Below are 23,551 nucleotides of genomic sequence, written 5' to 3'. Positions count from 1 at the left end.
TACAGTAGGTATTTAACAAATGTCTGCTAACTTATTCAAATGGGCATTCTAGATCAAACCAGAACATTAAACCGAGTAACTTGCTGTAATTAGTGCACAAGCACTTGCTATTTCAGGAAGAAGAATTTTACTTCAGTCTGATCTGACCAAGGTTTTCCCCAACCTATTTTAGTTTTTTTCTAAAAGTAACTCTGGGGCTCGAACATTCCCTCCTCTTGAGGCAGCTTCTTAGTCACCTAAGATCATAAAAAGCCCTACCCACAGTCAGGGCTCCTCTGACTTGGTGGATTTCTAAATGCCACAGTAGTCCACAGGGAAACAAGGAAGGTCAGATCCTGACCAAATGTCACTGCATCATTGTTGCCTATTTGTGGAGTTAGAGCAAAGCAAATCTCCTTTTGTTAAATATTCAATGACTTGCAAGTACCATCATTTGTCCCAACATCTAACCTGAACAGGATGCTGGCATTAAGCCAGTCCAATCACTGCTCATCTCCAAATGCTGGATGGGAGGCCAAGTTCAAGTTGCATCCTGACCCCTGCTGTCAACCAGCTTATACCCTGAATCATGAAGGCTGGCAAGCCCTCGAAGAGCACTGCGGGGCTATTAAATTACTACATCTCCTTCCTGCTCACCTTGGTTTCTGGTGTTTTCCTCCTGAAACTAAGAATATACAAGCACCCAGGATGCTTGCTTCCACTTAGTATTTCTAGAACCAGAGTCTTCTTCCATGTTGTTCTTTGGTAAACATCTGAGAAACATTATAACACAACAACTCCTCTGAGTTTTTTTTTTTCTTTTTTGCCCTTTCTCTCTGGATAAACAGTATCAAATGGCGGTAAATCAATATTGACACTCCAACTCAGAGGATCCTCCCGAAAGTTTCCGTTGAGTCTACTTGCCTCAAGTCTGGGCTCTCTGCTATCACTCCATCTTCTTTGTTTACTTAACATAATGCTCAAATTTTACTGCTGACACAGCCTATTAATTAGCTGGTTCTGCCTGCCCTTCTCATTCATGGGTAACCAAAGAACATTTCCATCTTCTGCCTTTTTTAAAAATGAAATTAAGTAACATTTCTTTATCATAAGAGGAAGACAAGTGTATAAGGCAAAGTGAGAGGAGAGCTGACAGACTGATTAGCCAGCATACCTCCTCTTTCTTTAGTCCTTCCATTGAGTTCTGAAGAAAAGCCAACCTTCACCCTGATGCCAGGCAAGAGATGACTGCTTTGCCAAGTCAAGGCTTGCTCTTCTGGCACTACTGCTCATGAGCAGAGAGAGGTAAAATAACTATACTATCAGAGTAGTCTGAAAACACATAATCCCAGATCCTGGCTTAGGAATTTCTAAACTCGATTTCAATAGATAAATGGATGCTACAATTCCTTCCAGTAAAGGGAAATTTGTTTTTAAATCTTTTCTCAGGTGCTTTTACAGCACCTCAAATACATAATGTATGTTAAAGGGACACGAACAACATTCCCAAGCCTACCTTCTCACCTTCCCCTTTCCTTCAAGGCCCATCTCTGTTACATACTCAGTGAACACCTGATTGCTCCTATCTCCCCTCTCTTTTGAACCCTTTAAAAGTACTGCTTCTGGGTAACACTCATTGGGTACTTGATATATGAAGGGATGGTTTTAGAACCACACCATAGTCACAGCAAATAGTGGACCCTTAAGGAATCTTCTAATGATGAACAAAGGAAAAACAAAGACTTCTTTGGGAAGCCCCAGGCACTCTGAAAAGCAGATCCACAGCACTGTATGCAACTCCACTCACCCCCAACCCCAATCATCATACATCATTCCTTCACAGCTAGGTTTGCCTCCTTCCATTTTCTTTGCCCCAGGCCCAGTCAAGATCATGGTTCCTAGAAACAAATTAAGTAATTCAGAATCAAAATCCTAACAAAGAACCTGTCCAACCAATTTTAGGCAGCACCTCAGAATCAGGGTTAGGCTGGTTTCAAATGTTTATAATCCATGACCCCACTGCCAGTCTCCACAAACACCTGTTACAGGAGCATAGTTTTAGAAAACAAGTCTGATCCCTTTATTTTACAGATGAAGAAACTGAAATCCAGAGAGGTAAACTAACTTGCTCGTGGTCATATAGCTAGTTCATGACAGAAGCTAGGAGCTCCAACTCCAAATCAGGTAACAACTCCATTAACAGAGCAGGGACTACAACCTGGCTCTTCTGACTGTCCCATTTCAAAGTTGCATAAGTTAGTTCTCTGTAGCCACTTAGAACTGCTTTTTTGTTTTGTTTTAGTTTTTTTGGTCATCAGCTGAAAATTCTCAAATACAAAATATAAAAGAAGCACTTTTTTCACCTCAGCCTGGAAAATGATGAAGGAATATATCCTGGCATTGTGTGGGATAGTGACCTAAAAAAAACTCAGAGGTATCTCAAGGTAGGAACAGAAACTTTATTTCAATTCTCAAGAAACGGGTGTTCCTGCACCAGCATGATTTCTGATGAAGGAAGACAAAATACAGAAGCAAAAAGCCAGATTAAATAGCCCTGACAGAGAAAATCCCCCCCCCACCAACTATCCAATATTTGGCTTACAATCTAAGTGCCAAAATCTATTCCCAGAGACAGAGAACAAAGAAACAATACACATATCTATCACCTTAGTTTCTGCAAAAATGAACAATGCAGAATGTGCGATCAAGCTAGACGCTGCGGGAAGGTCACGGTGACCAAAATGTAACAACAGAATACGGGGGGGGAGGGGGGGTTCAGAGTTTCAGACTTGGCAATCTTTAACTACTGACAACACTGGGAGAAGGGGGAACTGTAGAAATCTATACTTATCCTATTCTGCCTCATGAACTTATCTCCAAGTTCAGGATAATCTTATCCCAAACCTTAATTACACTGAGAAGTCTTCATAGGGGCATCCCACTCAGCATGGTCTGCTCTATGGACCAGCCTTGCCTCCCTCTGTTCTACACACTGCTAAAATATCAAAGAGAGGCAAAACTGTAAGGGCAGATGGGAATAGCCAGCTTTCGGTTTCACGTCATGTTTGGGTAGAGAAGAAAGCAAGCTTCTTAAATCAGAAGTTGCGACACCACAGTCTTCAAATCTAAACACATCTGTTTGATGAGTCTCTCAGTAAGACAGGATCCCACATGATTAAAAATACTAAGTGTTCCATATAAACCAAAGTTCCAACTTCCACATTCCATTTTGGCCTTGTCTATAGCCCAAGTCCTTTCCAAAATGTTGGGGTAGTTGGAAATCTCTGGCATTATTATTCATAGCTCCCAAAACCAGTCTCTCCTCATGTGGTCCAAAAGCAGAGCAAAGAGTTGAAGCCACAGTCAACATAAACATGTCCCCTTACTATGTCCAAACTTTCCAGGTCATGTCTGGTAGAATACAACATGTGAAAACTGCTTCTCCAAATGCAATGATGAGTCTTTTAAAAGGGAATTACAGTAAACCAAAATATAATACAGGCAGTTAAGTGGTGCAATGGATACAGTGCCGGCCCTGGAGTCAGGAGGACCTGAGTTCAAATCTGACCTCAGACACTTACTTGCTGTGTGACCCTCAGCAAGTCACTTAATCCTGTTTGTCTCAGTTCCTCATCTGTAAAATGACCTGGAGAAGGAAATGGCAAAACATTCCAGTATCTTTGAGAAGAAAACTCCAAATGGGGTCATGGAGAGTTGGACACGACTGAAACAATTCAACAATAACAAAAAACATAATATGTACAGAGGATTCTACCCTTGTGATTGACTTACTGATGGTCCCTTTATAGAGGTTACAGTTAAGTTGCAGTTATCCAGATGAACTACACACACTTAATATTGTATTCTTGTTTGTTTTGATTCTCATGCAGATCAGTTAACACTGACAAGTCAATAGAAATACCTGTCTTTAGTAATCTGAGGGACATTTCCTATTTTAATTCAAGTTTATTTCCCACAAGTTCAAATTTCAATGCCATCTTTTTCAAATCCCTTTGGCCTACAACAATTATCATTCATTCAACATGTATTTACTAAATGTCTACTATATGCAAGGCACTGTGTTAGGTGCTAACCACAAAAGGGAAAAATGAAAAAAATCCATCCTTCTGCCCTCAAGCAGACTACATTTCCATTACCGCCCTGGAGTAGAAAAGATATACTTACTCAAGATAATTTAAGGAGAGCACCAACAAAACTAACTCAGAGGGATAAGTCCCCTCTCCCAGAAGGTGGCACCCAAGTTGAACCTTAAAGAAAGCTAAGGATTTTATGAGGCAGAAATAAAGGAAAAGTGTGCCCTCCGAGCACAGGTGACAGCCTGTACAAAGACAGGTAGAACTGAGGACAAGATATCAAACGACAAATTTGGGGAATAACAAATAAGCCGGTTTCCTATGCATGAAGGGGAGTGGTGTGAACCAATATAGAAGGGTCTGCCAGGGACAGATTGCTCAGGTTTTAAATGTCAAACAGGGGAGTTTGCATCTTATCCTCAAGGAAAACAGGGAACCACTACAAAGTCTTCAGAGAGTGATACAGTTGGACCTGTACTTTTGGAAGATTATTTCCACAGTTGTATGTTGAAGGGACTAGAAAGGGAAAAAGACTAGACTCAATTTGTTAAACAGTTCAGGACAGAGAGGATAAGGATCTAAATTAGAATAAATTTCTCAGTCCCTTTACAGCTTATATCATTCATGTTGTGCTCAGTACACATTGTATTGCTAATTATATTTTCATGTGTTAATATCTTCCCAATGAAATTCTGAATTTCCTTGAGGTGATGGGACCTGACTTAGGCCTCTCTCTATGCCATGGGGACTCTTACCCAGGGGCCATTTTGTTTTATTAAACATTTCCCAATGGAAACTGGTTCAGTTTGCACTTGGGAATGTTGTGGGCTTACTGTCTGACACCTCTACTCTAGATGAGTCCCCCATCACTTTTGGTGCTGTCCAGCGCTGAGGACTTCTGTTCAAGCTAAAGTTATAAAATCACAGTAATACAAGACCTATTTAGAACATAGTACACTTCTGTGACTTGGAGCAAGAACACAAATATTCAAGGTGGCACCTGGAGAATTTATCCAGTCCTGGGTAACAAGACCAACTCTATAATGGCAAAGACACAAATTGTAGGAAAAGGAAGGGAACAAACATTTATTAAGTGCCTACTATTGTGCCAGGCACTGGGCTAAGGCCTTTACAAATTTGCCTCACTGGATCCTTCATAACAACCCTGAGAGATAAATACTATTATTATCCCTATTGTACAGTTATGGAAAATGAAGCAAATAGAGGTTAAGTGATTTGCCCAGGGTCACATAATTGGTAAGTATCTGAGGCCAGACTCAAACTCAGGTCTTCCTGACTCTAGGCCCAGAGCTCTATGCACTGCATTACCTAACTTCCTCTCTCTGATGACTGAGGTCTGCTGCATCCCATTGACAAAAGAAAGAGAAAGCTATAGTATAAACCTACACAAGAACAAACAGCCACATCTGAGGATCAGTAGAAAGAAGCAGTGATTATTAACTGAAATCTCGAGTCAGAAATTTAAAAAGAAAACTCAAATCAAAGTCTTTTTTCTTTAAGTAGGCTAAGGAAGGTATTAATAGACATAAACTAGAAGTTACTGAGGGGTTTTAATTCCTCAAATACATAGTGTAATGATTTGTAAGAGAATCCAACGGTAGACTTAGATCTGTCAAATTTGAGTCATCTACCAACACTTAGACTTTTCAGGCTCACCTGGTCAGTGAGTAAATCATAGCCAAAACTAGGGGAAAAGAGGCTAGCCTGTTTGCTGACACCACCGTTTGTCACACAGTATTATTCTATGTATGGAGTGGGCTCAGGGAAAAACCGCTCTTACCCACAAATGTGGCTTCCTCTCGGGGAAAGAGACAATGCCCCTTTGACAGCTGCAGAGCAACAAACCCTTCCATTAAAGCTATGGCACAACTAACACTGGAGGGGGAATTTAAGGGAGTCAGAATGTAAAGAATAGGGTTTGGACTGTAACCATAAGGCAAAGAGCCAGGGGAACTTCAAAAAACCACAAAAGGTCAAATTTTGCAATCTACTGAGGAGTTTCTGAAAGCAAATACATTGCATGAAAATGCCTCCTGATGAATGCAGATCCGCTCTGGGTAGCTCAACATCTCAACAAGGTCTACATCTATCATGGTTCCATTTAAGCATAAACACCTACTAGATGCTGACTACTGGGCCAAGCTTGAAGCTACAAAAGTGAAATTAAACACCATGCTTGCCCTCAAGGAGCTTGCTCTAGTAGCTGAGGTAAGACAGGTGGTAGATGAATAGAGTACAAATTAGGAGACAGCAAATCAGAAAGGAGAGATCTGAAGCAGGATGAGGGAGGGATCATTTTCAGCTGGCAGGATTACAGATGGCTTTGAGGGGAAAAAAAAAATGACACCTGAACTGGGCCTTGAAGGAACAGCTTATTTAGTTCTTCCAGAAGATGGGGAAGGGGAGGAACCAAGGAAGGCAAGGAGGAGCATGGCTTATGGAAGCAATAGTGCAAATCCCACAGGAATTACCTATAAAGGTATGTGTATGTGTGTGTGTTCATATATATATATATATATATATATATATATATATTCATATATGGAAGGAAAGCTGTTTAAAAAAACTGCTAGTTTTCTACTCCCTCTCCCTAATCCATTTTCCCTTCTCTCACATTCAAAGGAATTTCTCCCTAGATTTCCACAGATCAACAATGGAATTGTCAAATATTTACTTCCTAATATGACCTTAGGCAAGTGCTTTTCCTCATTTGTAAAATGAAAAAGTTGGACTAGATTTCTAAGGTTTTTTCCATCTCTGAAGCCTAGACTCTCATATACTCAGTCTGTGCCTCTTTCAGATGAGGTACTGTTCTAGGTGCTCAAGGGTATTTTTTCAATAGAACTTTCTATTTTCAAGGATGCCCTTCAAGAAAGCACAAATCTGTGACAGGTAAATGAACAGGAGACCATATGGAACACTGAAAGGATCAATGGACTGAGTCAAGAGATCCAAATTATAGTTTCTGCTCTACCACTGATGCAAAACCAGAGACCAGTTCTTTAACCTCTAAAACACGGTTTGTCTGTAAGATGTGGTGGGGGAACGAAAGAGGAAGAGGAAAACAGTAGACTTCTGTGATTTAGGTTGAAGAGCTTACAACTAGCAAGTCAATCGATCCTCTGAGAATTATCTCTATTCATTATAAAGATCTGTAAGGTTCCCAATCCTCCTTGAGATGGACACATCATGAAGAGACAAATCTACAACTACCATAAAACTGAAGAACAGAAATCGTTAAGAAGGATCTTCAAGTTGACAAATCCCTTAACTCTACAATTCTAAGACAAGTGGTCTTTCAGCCTATGTGTGAAGACTTCTAGTGATAGGGAATTCATTATACTAAGACAGCCCATTTCACTTTTGGATTAATTGTAATTCATAGAAAGCACGTCCTTATACTGATTGAGCTGAAATCTGCCTCCCTATGATTTCCAACCATTGGTGCTAGGTTCTAAATGCACAAAATAAATCAAATCCCTTCAGTGTTTCACAGCATTTGAAAATATCTGGGGATATAACTATGTTCTCCCAAGTCCTCTCTTCTCCAGGCTATTTGTGTCCCAGGTCCCTAACTATCTGCTTGCTTATTTTATGAGCTTATCAACATCCTTTACAAAACTTCCAACTGTTTAAAAGATCCTGTCACCCTCCCCAAAAAGAGGTTAATGGTAGGCTTTCACACATCCATCACAAAGGCTGAATAAAACATAAGTCTCATAAACACCACAATTACTTAGTGTACTCAATTGTGTTTTCTGGGCCTAATGATAGGGTGACCTAAGTTACTTTCCAACTCTAAATCTAACGGATCTTATAACACTTTTTACTCCAAGCCTACGGTTTCACATCTTTCACAAAGCATTTCACTGAATCAGATGACAGGCAGCCAGGTACAACAGAAAGAACACTAGACTTGGAGTTATGGGATTCAAATTCTACCTATTTCCTAGCTGGGTGTGACCAGGAGTAGGTCAGGTTACCTTGCTTAGCTGCAGCTTTCTCATCTAGAAAGGAGGGATGCTAATATCTGTGCTACCTTCTCCCCTCCTCTCTTGGTAGGCCCTAGCTCCTTTCAAGGTGCCGTTCAGTGCCCTCTCCTACCCAAGGCATTTCCTGATTCCCACCATGTGAGGGCTTCCCTACAACCTTCAGAAACTACTTTGTGTATTTTGTATTTTTCTCCTGTTTACATGTTGCTGTTTCCTCCATCCCCACTCCCTATCACAATGTAAACTCCTTAAGACAAGAACTCCATAGTTTATATTTCTGTCCCCTTCCCATGGCACCCTGTCTGGTACATGACTTGAACTGAATTTAATGATAGAAGTACTGTGCAAACACTGAGTGCTTTATAAGCGTCAGTCATTTAACCTCCAAAAGCCCATCAAGAATCAGAGCTAGAATTAGAAATGACTCCAGAGGCCATCTAATTCAACAACCTAGTTTCCAGATAGGAAACTGAGGGCCAGAAGGGAGAAGTAGCTTACAAGTAATTGGCTTGCCCACAGTCACTCAGGCAGAAATTGAAAGAATCAGAACTTAACTGTTGGTCCTTTGACCTCCAAACCAGTATTTTTTCCATGCTACAGATATAGATATAGACACATATGTATGTGTATGTATGTATATGGTCTATAGATAGATGGAAGGATGGATAGCTTGCCTTCAAGGCAACACAGGATTTCCTGTTCTAGCTACCTGTGAAAAAGCCAATACTTTCTTGCCTTCCACTTCAACTACATTTAATTCAATTTAACATACAATCATTACCAACTATTGTGGATATTTAAGTCTTGAGGTTTGTAAACGTCTTTGATTATTAAGCACATATATATCGTGGATATATTTAAGCACTGTGTATCGAGAGCTCTCCTAAATCCTAACAACACACACACAAACGCACAAACACACACACACACACACAATTTACATTTAGCTCTAGAGAGTGCTTTTTATAAAGTTTGATGGACTCCAAATTAATTGACTGGTCAACTTGGAAGGACTCTAATGGAGTGTCCAGAGATCCCTGATTGGCCAGGTGCTGTTTAACACTTTAACATTTCTGTCAAAGCTCTAAGTTAAAGCAAAAATGCCAGGCTTATCTAACCTGCAGAATACACAAAAATAGGAAACACAGCAAAGAGGACAGAATTAAGATCCAAAGAGATCTCAAGAGTCTAGAACACTGGACCAAGTCTAATAAGATCAAATTCAACCGGGATAAATGTAAAACTGCCCAAGCACAAGATGGAGGCATAGCTAGGCAGCAATTCAATTAAAATAGAGTAAACTGCAAGCCCATTGAGTCAACAGCATGAAATAGCAGCCAAGAAAAGTAAGTAGCCAACCAATAAGTCAACAAGCACTTATTAAGCACCTACTATGTACCAGACACTGTGCTAGGAATACAAAGAGTGAAATAATCCTTTCCCTCAAGCTTACATTCTAAGAAAATGACATGGAGTTAAGGGTCTGACAGTCATGCTCTACTTTGCCCTAGTCAGCCAGTATCTAGAGTGTTTTATTCTGCATGGGCACCACATTTTAAGAAGGATGCTCATTAGCTTCAAAACATCTAAAGGAGGGAGAAAAGGGACAGTGAAGAGGATTGAGATTATGCCAGATATAGGAAGACCCAACTGAAGAAACCAGAGATGTTTAACCTGGAGAAGAAAAGACATAGGGCTCCACAATTTGGAACTGAAAAAGACATTTTACACGGAGGCCTCTGGTCCTCATCCCACACAAAAATAAGAGACAGAACTGGAATTTGAACCCAGTTCTTCTGATATAAATACAATGTTTTCTCCACTGCACTATGGCAGAATTTCTATTTTTCAAGTATGAGGGGCTAGCACGTGGAAGGTTTGGCCCCAGAACTATGAGTAACAGGTGGAAATTACAAGGGGCAAATTTAGATCTTATATAAGTAAAAAGGCTGGGACCCTTGCTGTATCAGCAAGAACACAATGCCAATAGTTGCCAGCTCTCCCCACCCTGCTATTTTTTGCCAGGCTATCTCCTTGATGCTTATCAAAGAGAATCTGCATGACCCTACTGCTGGCTGCTAGAAGCAAGAGCTGAAAAGGATTCATTTTGTTGCCAGTGGTGTGGATAGAAGGAATTCAAGTGCCCTAACCCAACTAGGAAGTGACGCTTAGGGAATTCTCATCAAGGAGGGGATATGAAGTCTTTGCTAGCAGCTTATGTGCCCAATAAAGGAATGGGGAAGAGAAAATGATGGCTATAAATAAGTCAAACTAACAAACTAGCTAAACATGGGCTGATTAGCACCCAGGCAGGTTAGATTCAGAGCAGATTTCTACAGATGGCACCAGCTCAGCTGAGACATCATCCAGTAATAGCAGTATCTCAGATCAGTAAGTAGCAAATGGAAGCTTTGAAATCAAAGTGGAAGAGCAGCAGCCAAGGTAGATCAGGCAGCCCTGACCATAATGCTTTGAAGCACTCTAGTCTATGAATGGCCTCAAAGCACTGATAAGCTGCAAGGAGGCACTTAGTGACACTGCAGAAGTGGGGGGAGGGGAGATGGGGGACAGGACCTGTGTCCTGTATTTCCACTCAGACATCTCACATTTCCCATCCAGCTTCATTCATTTTGGACTTCTTTGGCCTCTCCACCTGGTCTCTCCCTCCCCCTCCCATTTTTCCAGCTTTCTTTTAGATGCTGTCTTTCCCCTGCGTGCCTAAGCTCCTTGAAAGAAGGGACTGGTTTTTTCATATTTGTAACCCCAGTACTTAGAACAGTGCCTGGCACAGAGCAGTACTTAAATGTTTATTATGGTAAAGGTGGAGCAGCTAGGTGGCACAGTGGATGGAGTGTCAGCCCTGGAGTCAGGGGGACACCCCAAGTTCAAATCCAACCTCAGACACTAGCTGTGTGATCCTGGGCAAGTCACTTAATGCTGTTTGCCTCTGTAAAATGAGCTGGAGAAGGAAATGACAAACCACTCCAGTATCCTTGCCAAGAAAACCCCAAATGGGGCATAAAAGGGTTGGGCACAACTGAAAAATGACTGAACTGAAATGGCATGGGTCTCTGTCCTCCTTTATAAAGAAAAATTTCCTAATAATTATTAAAAACTGCCCAAACTGAAATGGTTTGACTGCCTCCACAAAGACTGTGAAGTCTGTATTACCTGCAAGATCAAATATAAAATCCAATTTGCCTTTAGAAGCCTTTTTGGAAAAATCATGCAAGGAGTTTAAATGACTTAGCCACAGTCAAGTCTGGTAACATGTCAGAGATGGAATGTGAAAACAGGTCCCTTCCGACTCCAAGTCCTGTGCTCTACTACCACATCATATTCCTCCTCCCAACTCCCTGACTACCTGTAGGCAACAGGAAAACTACTGAAAGATTTTGAGTCAGGAATTGACAGGACCACATGTATGCAAGACTAAGTAGGAAAAATTAGAGAAGGAAAGGAATGATGGATTGGAAAGGTGTGAGTGTTGGTGGAAAGATCTGGGTGGGGCTACTGTGATTGTCCAGAATGATGGTAATGAACTGATTCCCAAATACAATTGGTGACACTGCTAAGGTAGAATATGACAAGACTTAACAACTGATAGGAGTAAGGAGGGGGATTGAGGAAGAAAGGAAAGGGGGGGAAAAAGGAGCCAGGATAAACGTGACACCATTGACAAAACCAGAAGGGAACCAGAAGGGTGAATGTGTTTTGAAGAAAGATCAACTTGTTCCCCAATTGATAAATGGTCAAAGGATATGAACAGGCAGTTCTCAGAAGAATTAAAGCCATGTATAGTCACATGAAAAAATGCTCTAAATCACCATTGATTAGAGAAATGCAAATCAAAACAATTCTGAAGTACCACATCACACCCATCATATTGGCCAACATGACAAAACAGGAAAATAATAAATGTTGGAGAAGATGTGGGAAAATTGGAACACTAATGCATTGTTGGTGGAGTTGTGAAATGATCCAACCATTTTGGAGAGCAATCTGGAACTATGCCCAAAGGGCTATAAAAAAGTGCATACCCTTTGACCCAGCAACAGCACTTCTAGGGCTGTATTCCAAAGAGATCATAAAAATGGGAAAAGGACCCACAAGTACAAAAATATTTATAGCAGCTCTTTTTGTGGTGGCAAGGAATTGGAAATTGAGGGGATGCCCATCAATTGGGGAATGGCTGAACAAGCTGTGGTATATGAATGTAATGGAACGCTACTGTGCTATAAAAAATGATGAGCAGGCAGACTTCAGAAATACCTGGAAAGACTTGTATGGACTAACGCTGAATGAAGTGAGCAGAACCAGGAGAACACTGTACATGGTAACAACAACAATGTGCTATGACTAACTTTGATAGACTTAGCCCTTCTCAGCAATGTAATGATCTAAGACAATTCCAAAATACTCATGATGGAAAATGGTATCCACAACCAGAGAAAGAACTATGGAGTCTGAATGCAAATCGAAGTATACTATTTTCTCTTTTTTTCTTTCTCATGGTTTTCCCATTGATTCTTCTTTCACAACATGACTAATGCAGAAATAAGTCTAATATGATCATACATGTATAGTCAATACCAGATTCCACGCCATCTTGGGGAGGAGAAGGGGACGAAGAGAGGAAAAATTCAGAACCCAAGAATATTATGAAAGTGAATGTTGAAAACTAAAAATAAATAATTAATTTTTCTTTAAAAAGGGAAGAAGAAGCTTACACACAAAGGGGAAAGACAATTCACCAAAGAAAGCTGATAACTGAGGGGCAGGGACCTGGCGGCGAATCCCAACGGGAAATGGAGATGTCACAGAGGTGACAGCTGAAGCACATGAGTCTGCTAGCTCTCAGGACTGGCAAAATGGCTATTTTTGAAGTACTACCATATTACTCAAGAGCCCTGTTAAGAAGAATGTAGCATGTGCCCAGTGCTGGAAAGATCCTGCAGCTCATGTAAGACTAACCCTGTCAAAGTATAGGGAACGGAGGTCCAGTAACTTGCCAAAGGTCCCACAGCAGCGGAGACAATGAAATGTCAGACTTCCCCAAATACAACAGGAGAAGTCAACCTTTGGAACCCTCTTCCTGATTCCCTAACTCTCCTTCTACAGCCTCCAAAATCCATGAGGCTGAAGGGGAGAGTTTTTCTAATTAGGAGCAACAGTGCTCTGTGTGTAGCCCTGAAGTAGATGCAAAGGAAGGATGAAAACAATATGATTCTCTGGGGTGAGCCAATGAGGATAAGCAACAGAAAGGCAACCATAAGCTAGGCAAAAAACACCCTCAGGCATAATGCCATAGCCATATTAGAAAATTTTATGTGGAGTCTAAAGTTGAAAACTTAGAATTCTGGATCTTCAAGTGCTTTGCCAAGTTGAAGCAACAGACAGATCTAGCGTATCTGGTCTAAAAGATTCCACACCTGGATTTGTTTGCAGTCTGACCACAAACAAAAGAGTGAGGGGGCTTACCTGTCAATGACTATTCAACCTTCTTAATTCAGCCTAAGACGGAAGAGTATGAAATTAAAATGAAATTTAGCCGGTCCCTGAAAAGTCAATGTCATTTCTTAAGTACACATAAGAAAAAAAACTAAACGTATCTGTATATACCCAGGCACACATAACACATACATAAAAACATATGAGATTCAGACTAATCTCAAAAAATTAGGTTACAAAGGGGCTTCAGCTGTGTAGCATAAAACAGCAGGATTTGGCAAACAAACAATTCTATTTAACATTAAACCAAAACAGGGAAGCAATATGGTATCATGAAAAGAACATTGAATTTAAAGTCCCCACCACCTGTGAGGCTGAGCAAGCCCTTTAATTTCCGTTTCTTCAACTGTAAAATGGTGGGATTGGAACAATGTCTCTTTCCACTCTAGATCAATGATCCACCAGGTAGCTTGGAAAACCTTGATAAATTGGGGAGCTTCAGCTTTTAACTTAATTTGCCTAAATGCTAGAGAGTCCACTCTTCCAGCAAGTCCTTCTGGTCTTATTCTGCCTTTCCTGGAACCAACAGTCAACATTTTAGCTCTTACAGCAAGTTTCTTTTTGTGTCATGAACCCCCTTTGGCAGTCAGGTGAAACCTGTAGACTTCTCAAAATATTTATTGCCTAGAGTCATAACTGGAGGAAGTATTAAATTTCAGTTGGAGGTTCATGAAAATAAGGGTGTAATATTTTTCCCATCCACAGGTGCACAGAACCTATCAGAGAGGGGACTGGGGTGGAGCCTAGGTTAAGAACTCCTGCCTTATACCAACTTTACACTCTATACTAGCCCACTCTCAAAAGCTCCCTGAAGAAAGGCCAAGGAATAGTTTCCAGGGCCAGTCATATGATATAGCAAGTTCCTAATATGTTAGGTGAACAGAGTGTACAAATCATGTCAAGGCTGGAGAGTTGACTCAAGGTGCAACAGGGAAGTGAGAGCCAAGGCGCTCTCAGCTTAAAGAGCTCCAGGAAGTGGCTGCCAACTCACTATCACCTGGAGACAGTGTCAAAATGTATATATCAGTGCCCTATACATGATTCCTCTTGTCCTGTGCTATTCACAAAACTGGGAACAAACAACAACTCATTTGAGAAAGACCATGGGGTTCTCATGCAAGCCCAACAAGTCTAGGGGGTAAGACGGCCACCATTAGGCTTCGTTAATAGAAACACTGTGTACTACGTGAAGGCAATGAGAGCCCCACTTCAGTTTTAATCTGCCTCTTGTCAAAGCAAATCCACATCACCCTGTTCAGTTCTGGGACCTGAAATTTAAGGATATTGACAAACTCGAGCATATCTAGGAGAGGACCCAGAAGAGCAACAGGACTGGAAACCCTTGCCACACTTCACAAGACTGGTGGAAGGAAATGAATGTTTAGCCTGAAGAAGAGAAATACTCAGGAGAAAATAGAAGTGGCCTCCAAGTAAGTCAAAGCTTGCCAACCGGAAGAAAGATTACAACTGTTTTGCTTAGTCCTAAAGAACAGTCAGTCAGTCCATCAATCAAGGGAACTAGAAACACCAGGTGGAAGTGAAGACTTAAACTGAATGAAAAGTAAGAATTTCTTACCATTAAAGCTGTTTCAAAATGAGAGGGACTGCTTCAGGAGGTATTCAGGTCCCTGTCACTGAAGGTCTTTAGAGGCTAAATGAGAGAGCTGGGGGCAGGGTAAACTCTTAGGCTTCCACACCCCTCAGACTCTGAGGTTCTTTAGGGAGATCAGCAGGGTCTAGCAGAAAGAGGGGTGGTCTGGGAGTCAGAAAGGCCTAGATTCCTATCATGGCCCAGCCACGCCTAGTTGTATAACCAGGTGTCGTTTAATTAGTCTTACCTTTCTCACCCATAAAATGTAGATTTATTAACACCTATAGGACCCTGAAAGGCTCAAATGAAAGTCTAAGTCAAACTCCTTAAACCTATTAGTGTTAGGTGCTGAATTGTTTTAGGAGGATTCTGAAGATCACCTGAAAGGATAACATACACTGAGATCCTTTCTCAAATTAAACCACCAAGCATTCCTGAAACTACAACCGTAGAAGCTATCGTTATCATTTTCTATAATACTTAGCATAGCCCTCACTTAGCACAATGCCTGGCACAAAGCAGACACTTAAGAAGTGCTTATTGACTGACTGATCCCAACAGTGACTTTAGTGCTATTTCTTGACCCTGGGCAAGTCACTTAATCCTGTTTGCTTTGGTTTCCTCATCGATAAAATGAGCCGGAGAAGAAAATGGCAACAACCACCTTCACTCACTAGGCAATCCCTCTAGTTCAAAAGCCTTTCCTCGATTGGGTTGCAGTAATATACTGCTTCCTAACTCAAGGCTCCCCTCACCAATTCAATTCCACACAGCTGCCAAAGTTATTTTCCTAAAGGGCAAGTCTGACCCTGTCACTTTCCCCTTCCTACCCTCCCCACTCCTTAAATTCCAGAGTCTCCCCAGTACCTCTAGTATCAACTCCTCTGATATTGAAAACTCTTCACAACCTGGACACATGGTACCTCTCTAGCCTTACCATCCACAATTCCTCTCTCCAAACACTGTGATCTAAAATGGCCACCTTGCTGTTCCTCATATATAACATTCCATCTTCCATCTCTGTGCCTTTGGTATTGTCTATCTTCCAAGCCTGAAATGAACACCTTCCTTACCTCAAAAGCGCAAACATCCCTGACTTCCTTGGGGAGCCAACTCAAGCACCCCTTCTGTAGGAGACACACACATCCATCTCCCACCCCTTTGTGTGGCCCCCAGATCTATTCTTTGTTGTGTGTGTGTTATATTCATATATACTCATTTTGTTGCTGTTGTTCAGTCCTATCCAACTCTTCATGACCCTATTTGGGGTTTTCTTGGCAAAGTTACTGAAATGGTTTGCCATTTTCTTCTCCAGCTCATTTGACAGATGAGGAAACTGAGGCAAACAGGGTGAGGTGACTTGCCCAGGGTCTCATAGCTAGTAAGTGTTTAAGACCAGATTTGAACTCAGAAAGATGAGTCTTCCTGACTCCAGACCAGGCACTCTCTCTACTGTACCACCTAGCTACCTATATATTCATATATACATATAGCTATATATTCAGGTTGTTTTCTAGCTCCCTGGAGGGCATGGCCCAGTTGCCTTGCTTAGCACCTGGAGGGCACTTAATTATCCCTTGTTGATTCAGTAGCATTGTAACATTGTTATCCTAAATTGTGTTTTTCTTTTAACTATACAAGTGTCTTCTTAGGCACTCTCTGGGAAAAATTATTCTTCTAGAATGCCTACCTCCACCTGTGATTTACTTCTAGCCACCACTACTACCTACTCAAGCTTCCAAGAGGAGGTTAAATGAGACATCCTCCAGGCAGCCTCCCAGATTCCTCCCCCACCCAATTATTACATATCTATTTTAATTAAAAAAATAATCAACTAACATTTATTAAGGACTTTTAATGCCCCAAACACTTTAACAGGGGTATAAAGAGAAAAAAGCAAAAATAATCCTTAAAGAGCTTACAACATATATAAACATAGATACAGGACATACATATACATATGACAATACACACATGTACATGTACAAGATACATGCAAAGTAAATACAAGAGAAGGCGGCAATACTAGTAGCCGAGGAGAACTGGAAAGGCCTCCAGAAGAGGCCTTTGTTGACTGAGCTGGGTCCTAAAAGAAACCAGAAGTAAGGAGAGAGACCATTCTAAGCAGGGAAAACAGCCAATGGAAAGCCTCAGAAATGGAAGACAGATTGGAGGAACAGGAAGCAGACCAATATGGCTGAACCACAGAGTGGGTGAAGGGGATACTGTGAAAGAGAGGATGGGGCCAAGTTGTGAGGAGTATTAAATGTCAAACAGAGCAGTTTTTATTTGATTCTAGAGGTAGTATGGAGACACTAGAATTTAAGAGGGGGGCAAAACAGGGTGTCAGGGTCAGAAATGCAGTTGAGGAAGAATAATTTGGGGCCATATAAGATAGATATTGTGGAGAAATAAATGACAAGATATGGAAATTGATTGGATAGGGATGAGAAGAGTGAACACGAGGGGCCAGGAGGAGTTCGGTAGGCAGTGTTTGGGGGAAAAGAAAATGAGATCTGTTTTGGCCATGCAATAAATAGCCTGTTGCTGGGGTTTGCCTGCCTCAAATCTCTCTCCACTCTAATCCATCCTCCATTCAGCTGCCAAAGGGATTTTCCTAAAGTGAAAGTCAGACCACATCACTCCTCTAATTCAATAAGCTTCAGAGGCTCCCAAATGCCACCAAGATCAAGTACAAAATTCTGTTTGGCATTCAAAACCCTCTATAACTTATTCTTCCACCCACCCCCACTGTCCACCTTTCTAGTCTTTACACTTCATACACCCTCCACATAATCTGGAATCCAGTGACACTGGCTTCCCTGCTCTTCCTTAAACAAGATACTGCATCTCTCAGCTCTTGCGTTTTCACTGGCTGTTCCCCAAAACTGGAATGCTCTCCCACTCATCTAGGCCTACTGGCTTCCTTCAAGCCCCAACTAAAATCCCATTTTCTAGCCTTTCCCAACCCATCTTAATTCTCGTAGTGCCTTCCCACATTCATTTCCAATTTATCCTGTATATAGTCCTTTAGTCTCTCCCATTAGATTGTGAGCTCCTGGAGGGCAGTCTTTTTGCCCCTTTTTGTATCCCTAGCACTTAGCACTTTATCTAGCACTCAATAGGCACTTTGTAAATAAATGTTTGTTCATTGACAGACTGAGTAGTTTAGTTTGAGATGTCCATTGAAATCCAGTTAGGGCTGGAGCCCGGGAAGAAGGGTTGGATCTATAGATACGGGAATCATCTACAGAGACAATAATTTAACTCATGGCATCTGATGAATTTACCAAGTGAGACAGTATAGAGAGAAAGGAGTACCTAAAGCAAGCATCTTGAGGGATCCTTACCACTTAAGAGACTGTGATGTAAAGATCCAGAAATGTAGATTTAAGAGAAATCATAGTTAAACTGGAGAATCAAAAAGAGCAGTGTCACAAAAACTTATGGGAGAGATTATCAGATCAGCAGTGGCAAATCCTGAGAAGTCAAGCAGGATGAAAACTGATTAAAGGACCTAAGGTAATTAAGATATCATTGGTGACTCTGGAGTGAAGTTTCATTTGAATGACAGACTTCAAAGAATTTTTAAAAAGAGAGGACAGGAAGTGGATAAACCACATGTAGATAACTTTTTCAAGTTTAGTTGAGAAGGGGGAAGAAAGTTGGAGGACCCTACCTAGCAGGGATGGCAGGATCTGCAGAAGTTTTTTAATGATAAGGAGGCTTGGACATGTTTGTAGGTAGCAAGGAAAGAAAACAGGGAGAGAGTGAATATTTGACATTGGGGTCAATCTGCCTGGAGAAGATGGTGGGGAGGGGTCAAGGCCACCTGTAAACAGGTTGGCCTGGTGAGAAGAAAGGTCAACTCTTCTAAGGCTAGAATAAAAAAGGAAACCGTGGGGTCAGATGTGAGATGAGAAGAGGAGAATGGAGAACTCACAGTGAATGGGCTCTATTTTCTAAGTGAAGTGTGAGGTGTATCTAGAAGAGGTTTAGAACAGCTATTGTGGTGATTAGAGAATCAATAATGGAAAAGCAGAACTACTTAGCAGTAGTGATGGCCCAGCTGAAGTTAGATAATACAAATCTGTAGTGGACTCAGCTTGATTTTATGATTTCCTCTAGTTCTCTGCAACATCACACAAGTAGGAACTTAGGAGACTGATGTAATCTAGTAATCCTGAGTTAGGGTTTCACAAGAACAGGAGTAGCAATACAACCCAAGAAATTTAGTTTTTAATTTTGTCTTTGCTACTGAAAATTATGAGTATAAGCAAGTTAGTCCATTTCTCTGTGGCTTAATTTCCCCATCTGCAAAATGGGCACAATACCTGCTACTACCTACCTTACAGGGTTATTTATAGGTCACAAAAGATACATAAAATACTTTGTAAACATTCTAGAAATACCAACTCTTTTTAAGAGACACCTACTGAAGTAAAATAGTTAGCTAGTATCAACGACTTCATTAGGATGTTGAGGAAAATACTTCATAAACCTTAAACTGAGTTTCTACTCTTATAGAAAATGATTTATCTCCAAATATGTGGCACATAGTAGGCTTTTAATAAAACCTTCCCGAACTAAATTCTGGTCACTTTCAAAGTTACATAACTTTCTCACAAATTTTTGAACAGTGATGTTATCTGTTGACAGTCATTTTGGGATTCTAACTCATTAATTTATAAAATAAGGGGGGAATCTGGAGGAAGGAAAAAGGCCATGGGAACCACAAATCACTACTTTTGCCTCCACAGTCCAAAACAGTTTCCTCTGAGAAAATAACTTGCACCAAAGGCAGTCCCAACAGGGAGACAGGCCACAAGCATGAAAAGGCCAAGTCCATTCACTGTGGGGCCTAGATAAGGATAAGAACCAATAAAACAGTGCCACAGTGTTGCAAAGCAGACTCTTTCTAATAGTAGCAACTTTCCTTGGAACTCGAAACTCCATAGTTCACCTAGTCTTTTTTAGAGCCGAAGCTTCCCCACAGCCCAGTTCTGTGCCTGAAATAGGCTCCCTCCCTCTCTACTCAGCTAGAACTCCTTACCCTCGTACCTCCTCCAGGGAAGCCAGAATGAGGTTCAGCCTTCCCCAATGCTCCCACTCCCTCCTTCACTCTTTCCCCATACAGGTACCTCCTCCCCACACCCCACCCCATCTCAGGCCTCATACAGCACTTCGTTTTACTCAAATCTCTCTTCTTACATGGTAACCTCTCACTTTTCCAGAGCTCAAAACAAGCATGGAATATTATCATAATTACCTGGGTTTATATCTTATTCCACTGACCATCTGATTATATGACACAAACTTTCCCTCTCCCCCAGGGCCTAGCACAGTGCTCCACACACAAGAGGAGCCTAACAAAGGCTTTCTCAAACAACCCCCAACAGCCAGAACTTCGACCAGACCCTCTGAGTGGTGCTTTCATTCTTCTTTATTCTTCTAAATTATACAGCTATACCAAGGTGCCAATTTGGACTTCTTTCTTCCAGAAGCCTATCTTCCAAACTTTTCCTTACTCCTCCCAGTTCAAGTAAGATCCATCAGATCCATTTCATGTCCTTCCAACTACATGATTCAAAGGATTCATATTACATAAACATCTTTGAATTCCCTGGCAGAAAGTTTCTAAGGTAAAAATAAATATAAACTAGGAATTAAAAATACAATGTAATTAAGAAATACTAGATAAACCTATAAAAACATTATAAAAATCCTCATCTTCAGCTCCTGAATTAGTATTAATCACTAAAAAGCACCCAGAATACGCTATGCACTTTTAACAAAGACAGTTCCTGCCTCTAGCTTTGCATGCATTCTCTTGGTGGATTATTTTAGGATACTTTCCCCATTACAACTCTAAAAATTAAAATAAAAATTGGAAACTATATTCTAATGATAACAAATTCTCACTTCTATATTATATAGTAATAAAAGTTAATTTAAAAAGTGTTTTCCCTCACTATTGCCTTCGGAGGGAGGTAACGCACATCATTAGCCCATTTTACAGATAAGAAAACTGAGGCTGAGAGGTGAAATAACTATTGGAGCCAGGATTCTCCAGACCAGTTGCTTGACATCAAGTCTAGGTGCTTTTTACACAGCACTTCCACTATACCAGGACGAATCATCTGTCACAAAAGCAAAACTAAATTTGTGGGGAAGATTCAGAACAAAGAAAAAAGGGTCATTCCCCCCAATCCGAATCTTAATTTCCTCAATCCGTAAAATGTAGAAGTTGGACTGGAGGATCTCTAAGGACCCTTTCTAGGTCTGGCTGTGTATAATTCTAAAATCCCCAGTGAAAAGGGAGTACAAGCGTTCCCTTCAACCTAGTGAGGCTGGGCCTCAGGACTGGCTTAAGGGGTGGCTGCAATAAATGCAGCCTTGGGGAAGAGCAGAAACTAGCAGAAATCCCCCCCCCATCCCCCCAGCTCTTCTATAGCAAACGCTTCCATGCCTAGGAGCCCAAAATCCAAAAAAATCTGTCTCCACGTTTGGAAGGAAAAATGAAAGACCAAAATGGAGGGAGGAGGGGTTGCTGGTGAAGCATACCAAGAAGTGACATTCTCATTGCTCACAGCACATGGCGCCAACCAGAGTCCGCGGTCCAGCCCCAACCCAAACTAGAATACCGCACACACATGGAAGAGGCTCCAGCTTGGGGTTCCATTGCTGCAACCGAAGTTGAGAGGTAGTTAAAAATTGTGGGGGAAACCAGTAACCACATCTTATAAGATAGGTGTACAAACTAAGTGGATCTGTAAACTAACCACTCGTCTCCACCTGCAGGACACGCAACCTGGTGGCCACGGCTGGGGAATTGCTGTTTCCCATAAGTCTCAGACCTTTTGGATAAAACAAAGCCAGCTGCTGCCTTTTCGCGGGGATTTAAGAAACGTATGTAAGCGATGACCTCCTAATACGACCACAGTGAGATAAACGAGATCATCTGCCGGACAAAATAGACCAGCGAATGGATGGAGCCACCACGTTTCCTCCTGAAATTAGGAATATTAATGAGAGGGAAAAAAACCTGCACCACTAAATATAATTTTTCATCTGCCACTGTACACGGGCGCGCACACATCTGGCTCCATTGGTATTTTACCTCAAAATCTGCAATCCCACCCAGATAAAAAGCCAAACCTGCTTACTCCCCTGCCCCCCCCCCCATTCCCGCCACCACAGCAGCTTTCCCAGGCTAGCTTCCTGCCTCACTCCACCCATGGCATCAGGGCTGCACAGCTCTGGCGCGCGGATTAACGCAAGGCCCGGAGAAAAGGAATGTGTGGGGGGCGCAAAAAAAGATCTGCCCTGGAGATCCCTCACCGACATCGGCTTTCCAAAACCATATAAACCTACACATAGTGTCCATTTCAACAACGTCCCCAAAAAGAACGACCCTGGTCGAGAGTTACCGCCTTTAGGAAAATGGGCATGTGCTCAGTGGCCCCAGTACCGCCTACAGCCTTTCACAAGGGTCTTTTTCCGAATCTTCACAAATCACCCCGACACGGGGGCGCAAAAGAGAGCTTCCGACGCAAATGGTAGCCAAAGTATGTCTTTTGGAACGTGGCCGGGAAACAGATACACCGCGTTCCGAAGAGCCACGCGGTCCCTGCTGCAACTGACACAGCACAGCTCCCCTCCCCCAGCCACACGCGCCCTCTGGGGGAGGGGAAGCCAGGCCAAAGGGGTCTTAAGAAGGGGCTGAAAACGTGGAGGGGGAAAAAAAACCACGAGAATCCCCTTACTTTGCCGCTGGCTGTGCCCCCGCTGACGCCAATCAGGAAAGGCTCCCCTCCGTTGGTTTGCTGGTGGTTCTGAAGGGTCTGATCACTGTCTCCGGCCATGGCTCCAGCCAGTCCCTTCCTTCCTGCCCGCCTGACTGCTGGATTGCTTGCTTGCCTGGTTGCCCGACTGCCTCTCTCCCAGTCTGGATTCGTCCTATTCTCTCAGCCACCACTTGGTGTTAATTGGGTGTTATTGTTCTACCGCTGCTGCTGCAGCTTCTGCTGTTGGTGCTGCTGCTCTTGCTGCTGCTCCTGCTCCTACTCCTGCCCCTCCTTCTCCTCCTCCTCCTCTTCCTCCTCCTCCTCTTCTAGGTCTTTTTGAACCTTCCAGCTAGGCTGGCTTTATCAGATGAGCCGAGAGCCGTCCTGTCCCACCACCCGCCCCAACCTAGTTTACATCTCAGCCAGAGGTCATCGCAATACAGCTGCTCCAATCCAGAAGAAAATCTTATCAGTTTATTCGCATAGAGGAAGGCTTCCCAGTCGGGTGGGCTCGTCGCGAAACCCTCCCCTGCATCCCAGGTCTCCAGCTGGCTGAGGTCTCTGGGAAAGGTGTTT

General features: G+C 42.0%; 1 protein-coding gene across 1 annotated transcript in view; it reads right to left on the bottom strand.

The window, feature by feature from the left end:
- Positions 1-23,256, bottom strand: part of UCK2 (uridine-cytidine kinase 2) — a 73,646-nt gene extending 50,390 nt beyond the window's left edge. The window contains exon 1 of the mRNA XM_027868407.1: positions 22,955-23,256. Coding sequence (XP_027724208.1) covers positions 22,955-23,053 — 99 coding nt within the window. The 5' untranslated portion in view covers positions 23,054-23,256. The remainder of the gene's footprint in view (positions 1-22,954) is intronic.
- Positions 23,257-23,551: the final 295 nt, after the last annotated feature.

This window comes from Vombatus ursinus, unplaced genomic scaffold, assembly GCF_900497805.2.
Source record: "Vombatus ursinus unplaced genomic scaffold, bare-nosed wombat genome assembly UNPS02014789.1, whole genome shotgun sequence".
NCBI lineage: Eukaryota > Metazoa > Chordata > Mammalia > Diprotodontia > Vombatidae > Vombatus > Vombatus ursinus.
The sequence above is the reverse complement of the archived record's forward strand: the minus strand, read 5'-3'. Positions and strand labels throughout refer to the sequence as shown.